Below are 10211 nucleotides of genomic sequence, written 5' to 3'. Positions count from 1 at the left end.
ACTCGGTCTATTTCTATATTTTGTAATGGAAGAAAATCCAAAGTCAAATCTAAATCCAGTCAAAGCAAAATTTTTTCATAAAATCTGAAACAAGTTCAGATGAATTTCTGGGAAACCAAATTCTATTGTCTTGTTTAAGTTGATTAACGCTAGGGTTTTAGAATAATAATTTATGTTTTCTTTTAACTAAACAAGTTTATTATTATATATTTAGAATGTGTTTGTTAATCAAGATAGGATATGTTAAATTATAATTTTTTGAAAGAATTAAACTTTATTGAAACAAAAGAAAACAATACAGCCCAAGACGATCAAACAATCCATCCACCCAAAGAAAACGTTGCACAAACACAATTAAGGCACCAAAAGTTTACTCACATGTTTCCTAAGTTTAGGCTTTAACCAGACCGTGTACACAATAATATCAACCATTGTTGCCAACACAAAAAGCATTTATGAGTTTCCAAATTTTGTAGACCGTCTTAGCTAAAACACACTTTAGGATGGCATCTCACAAGCACACTCATTATATCACACCCTTTAGACCATCTCCAATGGTAGTTCCTTCTAATAAGTTCTCCACCTAGACATGCCACATTATAGTACCATTGCATTGCAATGCAACTATGAAAAAATTATGGTACCCAATCAAATTAGTTTATGAGGTAAAGTTGTGGGCCCAATAATAACTTTTTAGAATTATACAATTAAAATAAAAATTATAAAAATTATTTTAAGATGATGTGGCTAGTGGGACCCATAAAGAACCCAAAAATGGGTTACACCATTGGAGATGCTCTTAGAGTAGTAACGATCGATCCACTTGGTCCAAAGACTACCAGCCTTGCCAGATAAGTTCCAAAGTAACTTTATAAGGTTAGCCTTGTTCTACTCCACAAGAGATATAATGCTCAAACCACCTTGTTTCCTAGTAGCACAAACTTTCTGCCAAGCTATTGGAGATTTCCTTGAAATTTTTTCAATACCAGACCACACACACTGCCTCTACATTTTTAATCACCTTCTTGGGTACAGAAATGCATTGCATCTAATAGTTGGCAATGGCAAAAACAACACATTAATCAACTGAGTTATGCCAATAAAACTCAGGAGTATGGAACTTCAATGCTTAATTCTAGCCATTATTTTATCAACCAAGATCATGCATTTCCCAACAGACAAATTTTTTTCTAGTAAGGGGTATGCCAAGATATCTAAAAGGAAGTGACTCAATAGAAAACATGGCTAGATTCTAAATTACCTGCTTATTGCTTTCCTCTACATTGTCAAAATAAACTTTACACTTGTTAGGGTTGACATATATGCTTGTGGATTGGGAGAACTCCTTGAAAGTTTGCATCATCAAATCAATGAAAATAGGATCACCCTGGAAAATTTAAGAAAATACATTAACTTTTAAATTTGTTATAATGTCTTTTTAGTCATGATTTCTATTTTAAATTTGAGTTCCATTACAAACCAACCTGATAAAAAAATAAATGACTTTTGGGGAGAATCGATTTCGACAGTAGTGTACATAATGAGTACATGTTTAACCAAGAAAATAGTTGAGAAGACACCTTGTTATTCATCTTAGAGTATTTGGATCAATGTGTTGCAGGAATGTACCTGAGAAATTAAGGAAGAAGCTAGATGATCAAAGTCAGACCATGGTGGCATAGTGCTCATAGGTTATCATTCGACTAGTGCATATAAATTGTATTTTCCAAATGATAATAAGCTAGTGATCGGTAGAGAAGTTCTGGTGGATGAAACTAAAGGGTGGAATTGGACTTGGGAGTCGGTTCTACATATGCAACAGACAATCCCAATTGTGCTTGAAGAAGAAGACCAACAAACTGAAGTTACAACCGATCAAAATGAAGAACCACGTGAGAAAAATGTAGAAGATTGACTATAGCGAGAATTAATTCAACAAGGATAGTTGGATATGAAAGATTTCCAAATCAAGCAATTAATGCAGATGGTGATCTCATAGAAGAAGCAATGATAATGGCTGAATCAGAACCAATTAATTTGGATCAAGCCATGAATGATTTAAATTGGTTGGTAGTCATGAACGAAGAACTCAAGGAAATTGAGAAGAAAAAGAACTAGGAGCTTGTCGAAAGATCTAACAAGAAGCCAATTGATGTGAAGTGGGTGTTCAAGATGAAACTGAGGCCAAGTGATGATTTTGTAAGTAAAACATTGTACAAATAATTCATTGGATCATTGAGGTATCTTTGCAACATAAGGCCATATATTTTTCAAAGTGTCGGGTTGTTGAGCAGATTTATGGAGAATCCACAAGAATTTCATCTCACTGCAGTCAAGAGGGTGTTGAGATACATAAAATATATTATCGATCATGGTGTACTGATGTCAAGGTAGAAGAATATTGTAACGCTTCAGAGTGCTTTTGGGATGATCGACTGACTCCACAAACCAACACGAGTCTTTTCAACATGCTTTGACATGGTTCGTCCTTGAACCACATCGTACTGGGAGAGGTCCGACTCTGATACCATTTGAAACGTTCCAGAGTGCTTTTAGGATGATCGACTGACCCCACAAACCAACACGAGTCTTTTCAACATGCTTTGACCTCACTCACATGCTTTCCGGGAAACTTTCCAGAAGGTCACCCATCCTAGAATTGCTCCAAGTCAAGCACGCTTAACTATGGAGTTCTTATGGAATGAGCTACCAAAAAGAAGATGCATCTTGTTGGTATAGGTAGTACCCATCAATCCTTATAAGCTTTCCTTCAACCATGCAATACCAGCACAGCCTCAGGTTCCCTCTCATTCCGATGTGGCGACCACCCTAGCCCTCTTCGGTATTAGGTGTTACATGCGGTGCAACCACCCCTCGCCTTCTTTAGCCTCGGGTGTTACAAATACCAAAACAAATACAAAAGTACATGGTTACACTGATTCATTTTAGTGGAGATAAAGATGAGAAGAAGAGTATTATACGGTACATATTCATGACTGGAGGTGTTTTCGATCTCTTGGAGCTCAAGAAAGCAAAACATTGTGGCTTTGTCATCTTGTGAAGTTGAATACGTGGATGTATCATATACAACATGTCAAACAATATGGATAAAGATGCTGCTAGAAGAGTTCAAGATCATGGAACCTAAAAAAATGAAGTTGTTTGTCGATAACAAGTCAACTATCGACCTAGCTAATCATTATGTGTGCCATAGTCTAAGTAAACACATAGAGAGGAGGTATCATTTTCTCAAGAATCAAGTAAATAAAGGAAATCTTGAACTTGAGCATTGCAAGACCAAATGGTAACTAGTTGATGTACTCACCAAGTCTCTGAAGAAAACCAGGTTTGATGAGTTGAAGAGAAACATTGGGATGAGAAGCCTTAAAAGCGTGAATTATGGGGGGGGGGGGGGGGGGGGGGGTGTTAGAATATGTAATTCATGGTTTCAGTAAACAAGTTTATGTTCGACAGAGGTGAAGCAATTGGAGTCGACATAGTTAAGATAGTTGAGTAGATTCGTTGAATACATCATATAGTTGTTGTGTTAAAGTGTAACTTGTATGTTTTGGGTTTTGGTTGCCTATAAATAGGCATGTTATGTTATAAATAGATACGACAACTTCAATTTAATAAAATCTCCTTTTTTTTAATATAATTTTCTCACTTCTCTCTCTTTTCTTCTTCTTCTTCCTGGAACTCTAATTGTTCCAACAAAAATAATATGATATATTTATTTTTAATAGAAATGCGGATAATAAGTACGTATATGAGTACTTACATGTCCATAAGACACAGGTACGAGTTCTAACGTTGATACTCTAGTGGGTATGAGTTAGGTACGAAATATTTTTTTTCAACATAGGAATGTGTACTATAGTACTCTATCTAAACTCTATTCATTCTCTTCCCTATATGAGATCCAATAATTTAATATTTTATCTTTTTAAAAAATCTAAGAAAAATTAATATCAATAATTACTGTAATTTATCATTTTCTAAATTCTTACGAAGTTATCAAAATAAACTAATCTCATTGAAGGGGTAGCAATTTTAACATATGGTAAATGTTTATAAATAAAGTGGCATTATTATATTCTCTATGGAATAAGAATAAGAAAAATAATATTCTCTTAATAAAAAAAATATGTAAAAATAGATTTAAAAAGTCAGATGTTTTTTAATCTAAATCTGGTCCAAATACACTTTTTTTTAAAAAAAAAAAAAGTAAAATGACATTATATAACATTATTAGAAGTATATAACATAAATATAATGAAGTGTGATAAAATATTAATATTTATATTACTATAAATAAATTATTGATATTTATAAATCAATTTTTTAATTAAATAATATAATAATTAACACAATACAACTTTTTGACTAATATAATATGGCATTTAAATTGTTCAAACTAAGAAAGTGTTTCAGTATTTAAAACATTGAATCTTACAAATTAAGTTTTTTTTATACTAGTGGTTTTGGACTTTTCATAAAATATTAAAAAAATCTCTGTTGTAAGAAAAGATAAATTATAAATGATTTTATAATATTATTTTTTATTAATTATATAAAAAAAATAAATTTAAATAATAAAAAAGTATATGATAATAAATATTTAAGAGTATAATAAAAAAAATAACATCAATGATTTAAACAACTTATATTTTAGTACAATTTATTCCCCAAAGCGATTTATAAATAAATAAAACGGAGGGAGTAATACATGTCATGTATATTTAATGTTTAAAGTTTATTTAAGTATGATATGATACTTTCCTCTACGATAAATAGGGATGATAATGGGTAGGGTATGAGCAAGGTATTATAGTATTTGTTCACATATAAGCCGTTTAAAAAAAAAAACCTCATCCCCAAATTCATATATGTGTGGACAATAACGTTTATATTCATACTCTTACTTTATGAGTACCTAAGTATCCATATTCATCCTCGTTTACTTGTATTTATAATAAAAAATAATCAAATAATTATAGTTTATCATACATATAAAAAATTTAAAATTCACATATATATATATATATATATATATATATATATATATATATATATATATATATATATATATATAAATAAGAGACTGATATTTATATCATGACGTATCTTCAATATATTTTTCAATACTTTGATAAAAAAAATAAATAAATTTATTGAATAATCAATAATCAATGTATCTGACTTATATACTGTTTATATACATTAATTTTTTAATAAATTTGAAAATTAACTTTTAGATATAATTAAAAAGAAAGTCATAATAAGGAATTGAGAGTGTTTTTCATAGAAAATATTACATTTATAGCTAATATAATAAACTTCGATGTTCAAATAAACTAGAGTCTAGATAATTACTTTCTATGACACGCACTTATATATAACTAGTGATAGAGAGTTTTAGATAGTGAGAGAGAAATGAAGACGAGCAAAGTTGAAAAGAATGTAACATGGTCTTTGACACTATGTTTTGTGTTAATTTCTCTCATCACAATCTCATTTCCATTTTGTGAATCATTCGACTATGGCCAAGCCTTGTCACATAGTCTCCTCTACTTTGAGTCACAACGTTCAGGTCACTTACCCTACAATCAAAGGGTCAATTGGCGTCACCATTCTGGTCTCAGTGATGGCCTAGAACAAGGGGTAGGTACATTCCATATATATATATATATATATATATATATATATATATATATATATATATATATATATATATATATATATATATATATATATATATATATATATATATATATATATATATATATATATATATATATATATATATATATATATATATATATATATATATATATATATATATATATATATATATATATATATATATATATTATGCAGAGCCGTGTCGAACCTTTAAAAGATCTTGTGTATCGATCTGCAATTAGTTTAAGTTGAATTGTGAATTTTTTAAATAGGTTATATTTAATCGTAAATTAACAGTATAATTATGCCTTTGATATTTTATGATATTTTTTTCAATAATATGATTATTGTTTTTGGGCACTCATAGGTGGACCTGGTGGGAGGCTACTATGATGCAGGAGATAATGTGAAATTTGGACTACCAATGGCTTTTACCATAACTCTCCTTTCTTGGGCTGCCATAGAATACGGCGAAAAAATCGCGAGCGCCGGCGAATATGCCCATACAATGGAGTCTATCAAATGGGGGACTGACTATTTCATCAAGGCTCACACAAAACCAAATACTTTATGGGTAGAGGTATTTTCTTTTCTAAAATTATAGTTTAGACTAATTAGATTTCGAAAATTTTCATGATCAAATTCATTCAATTCAAATGATTTTTATATTTGATTTTAATTCTCAGGTGGGTGACGGAGAAACGGATCATTATTGTTGGCAGCGACCGGAGGACATGACAACGTCAAGAAGAGCTTATAAAATTGACGAAAACAACCCCGGCTCTGAAGTTGCTGGCGAGACTGCGGCAGCCTTGGCATCCGCATCAATTTTGTTTAGAAAAACAAATCCACATTACTCTCAACTACTCTTGCATCATGCCCAAGAGGTATATAATATAGATATTAATTAATTAGTTAGTAATTTGATTTGATTTGATTTAATTTAATTGAAGTTAAATTTTAATTGATTGTTACAATGTTGTAGTTGTTTGAGTTTGGTGACAAGTTTAGAGGTAAATATGATGAGAGTGTTGAAGAGGTTAAAGGGTATTATACTTCAGTTAGTGGTTACATGGATGAGTTGTTATGGGCAGCACTATGGTTATATAAGGCTACAGAAAAAGAAGAATATTTGAAATATGTTTTGGAGAATGCTTATGATTTTGGTGGGACTACTTGGGCCATGACAGAGTTTAGTTGGGATGTTAAGTATGCTGGTGTTCAAGCCATTGCTTCAATGGTAAATCCTTCTTTCTCACACTCTTTAAGTTTTATTATATGTTTCAATAAATAGAAAAAGGAATTTCTTAGTTTAATTTCTATGGATTAAACACATCATTTGTGTCACATAATATAAATACTAACAAATATGTTAATTTTCTAGTAACATATGTATTTTAAAAGTTATTGATCTAAATATTGACAGCATAAAAAGAGTTTTGAGCCATTTGTTTTAACTTTACAAAAATGCATTCTTTTTTTAAAAAAAAAATTGATTTTTATGAAAAAAAATTAAAATACTAAAAAAAAAATCTCATTTTTTATAAATTAAAAGATCAATTTTGATATCCAATAACATAATATTATTGAAGATTAAAGTATGGTCAAGTCAAATAATTTTCAAAAAAGGTATATTTCAAAAATAATTTTTATAATATTTATTCAAAATAACTTTCAAATTTAAGTGATTTTTTAAAATTTTAATATCCCAAAAAATGTTAGAATAAAAAAATTAAATACCTCAAATATTATTTTATAATATATATATATATATATATATATATATATATATATATATATATATATATATATATATATATATATATATATATATATATATATAGGGAATGTATCAAGTAGGAGGAATTTTTAAATAAGAGATAGGAGTATTCAATGCTAATCATTGGATTAATCAAGAGAGAGAAATAATAATTATATTAGTATTTTAATAAATAATTTATTTCTCTCTCTTGATTAATCCAATGGTTAACATTAAATCCTCTTATCTCTTATTTAAAAACCCTCCTACTTGTAATTTTTATATATATAAAGTATTTTTAAAAATAAGAATTTTGTAATTTTCTTAAAAATATATATAACATATAAACCATTAAAAAAAACAGAAACAAACGGATCCTACATTACTATTAAATTTTAAAAAATAAATAAGCTCTTAAAAACATTTAACTTAAAGGAATCCTATTTGAAATGTATTTTATATTTGAAATAATAATAACATAATCTCTCAATTCACCCCTCTAAAATGCAGGGGATTCATAATTTCTTTCATTTTTACTAAAATATATTGTAATTTTGTTTAAATATAAATCTGATACATTTATTATTTAATAAATTTTAAAAACTAAAACTTACTTATAATAAAAAATATAAAAAAATTATTTTTTAAAAAAGTAAATTGAAAAACTACTTAATAACCAATATATTTTTAAAAATGGATTAAAGTCCAATTGAAAAACAAGTCGTTAATTATTATTATTTTGGTCAGAACTCCATCATTGGTTATTAAAGTTTATTTTGTTTTTAATTATTTATTCTAACTTTCAAGAAAAAATATTTTTAACATTAATTTTATCTATGATCAAACACAATTATAATAACAATATGTGTTTTAATTTGCCAAATAAAATTGGTTTTACTTCAAAAGCTTAGTTTATTTTTTGTTACAAAAAAAAAAAATCACAATTGGATTTGAAACTATATTAATATGATTTTGTATTGAGTTCAAAATTTTACTTTAACTTTTTTTTTTGTTGACAAATTTACTTTAACTTTTACAATCATATATTTCTTTATTAATATTATTAATATTATTATTATTATTATAGACTCTATATGGTCTTATTTATATGAAAATATTTATTTGTATTTGATCTTCATATTTTTTTAGATATATTAATTATTTAATGTATTTAAGAAGTAAATTTTTTCTTACAAATAAATTCAAATGAAATATTTTCAAAGAATTTAATTGATATAAATTGTTGGTATGAAATTCTTGCATTCAGCATATACTCCCTCTGGTCCTTATTATAAGAAGAAATTTGGTCCTTATTATAAGAATAAGTTTACTTTTTAGATTCACAGAATGATTAATGTATTTGGCATATATATATGGACTAGATACATTAATCTTTCTATGAATCTAAAAAGTGAACTTCCTCCTATAATATGGACTAGAGGAAATAACATCTATTCATAAATATGACTTTTTAATTATTATTATTATTATAATAAAAGTCAAAGCAATTCAATAACCAAATACTTTTAATTAATTGATTGTATAAAATTATTTACATTACCAAAAGTATAAGTTAAATGTATTTTCAAATATATTGACATTTTCTTTTAACAGCTTCTTATGCAAGAAAAACACAAGAAACATGAAGTAATACTCAAACAATATCGTTCAAAAGCAAATTATTATATTTGTGCATGTCTTAACCTCAACAACGCAAGTAAGAATAATGTGGATCGCACTCCAGGAGGGTTACTATATATTCGACAATGGAACAATATACAATACGTAGCAAATGCAGCTTTTCTTCTCACAGTATACTCAGACCACCTCTTAGCCACAAATCAAAAGCTACAATGCCAAAAAAGTGAAGTGGATCCTAATGAAATCTTTTCATTTGCAAAATCACAAGTTGATTATATATTGGGTTCTAATCGAATGAATATGAGTTATTTGGTTGGCTATGGTCCCAAATTCCCACAAAGGGTGCATCATAGGGGTGCATCCATTGAATCCTATAAAGAAAATAAGTGTTTTATTGGATGCACTCAAGGCTTCGATAATTGGTATGGAAATCCTAAGCCCAATCCAAACATACTTATTGGTGCTCTTGTTGGTGGGCCTGATAATAATGACCAATTTAGAGATGCAAGAGGAAATTACGAGCAATTGGAGGCTTGCACATACAATACTGCTGCACTTGTAGGGGTTTTTGCTAGATTATATAATTTAGAGTAACCAATTTTTATAACTCGTAACTAAATAACATTATAGAGAAATAAAATTTGGTATAGTGTATTATTAATGTTGTTATTGAATAGTGCTTATTTAGACAAAGCTCTTGTATCTTTAGTATATATAGTAAGATATAAACTATATATTAATGCATTCAAAGTCTAGAACATGATTTGAATAACTAATTGATTGTTTATATTTGTTAGGATTTGTAGCTTTTGATCAAACATGATTTTTAAATGTGATTTTTACACTGAAATTTATTGTTCAACTCACTTTTGCAAGAATTTCTCCAAACATAAATTACTTTACCTTTAACTAACTTTTATCCAGAATCAGTTTTATATGATCAATTCACTCAAAATCAACTTTTTTCACCGTAAAACCAAACACACGCTACATCAGTTATTCTCTGACCAAGTCCTTTCCTCAAAAATTTGATTTCATCTTGCAAAACCATTAGTTTAGTAAAATGAAGCTTTTTTTCTGTTTCAATTTTCTAGTTTTATATCACATTACTTTTTTTCTAAGTCAT

General features: G+C 28.2%; 1 protein-coding gene across 1 annotated transcript; it reads left to right on the top strand.

Annotated features, from left to right (window-relative positions):
• The first annotated feature begins 5436 nt into the window (after positions 1-5436).
• LOC131637291 (endoglucanase 11-like) lies at positions 5437-9778 on the top strand. Its single transcript, XM_058907874.1, has 5 exons — positions 5437-5664; positions 6053-6265; positions 6372-6572; positions 6671-6925; positions 9059-9778. Exons 1-5 carry the CDS (start codon positions 5437-5439, stop codon positions 9677-9679), a joined length of 1518 nt encoding a protein of 505 aa, XP_058763857.1. The 3' UTR covers positions 9680-9778.
• The last annotated feature ends 433 nt before the right edge of the window (positions 9779-10211 follow it).

The sequence above is a fragment of the Vicia villosa genome, unplaced genomic scaffold (assembly GCF_029867415.1).
Source record: "Vicia villosa cultivar HV-30 ecotype Madison, WI unplaced genomic scaffold, Vvil1.0 ctg.001961F_1_1, whole genome shotgun sequence".
Lineage (NCBI taxonomy): Eukaryota > Viridiplantae > Streptophyta > Magnoliopsida > Fabales > Fabaceae > Vicia > Vicia villosa.
Note: the sequence above shows the minus strand (reverse complement) of the source record. Positions and strands in the feature narration are given on the sequence as shown.

Excerpts from the sequence above, each read along its gene's own strand:
- LOC131637291 (XM_058907874.1), top strand. The coding sequence starts at position 5,437 with ATGAAGACGAGCAAAGTTGAAAAGAATGTAACATGGTCTTTGACACTA. Across the intron at positions 6,573-6,670 it reads TCTTGCATCATGCCCAAGAG|TTGTTTGAGTTTGGTGACAA; the intron begins GTATATAATATA and ends ACAATGTTGTAG. Across the intron at positions 6,926-9,058 it reads TTCAAGCCATTGCTTCAATG|CTTCTTATGCAAGAAAAACA; the intron begins GTAAATCCTTCT and ends TTCTTTTAACAG.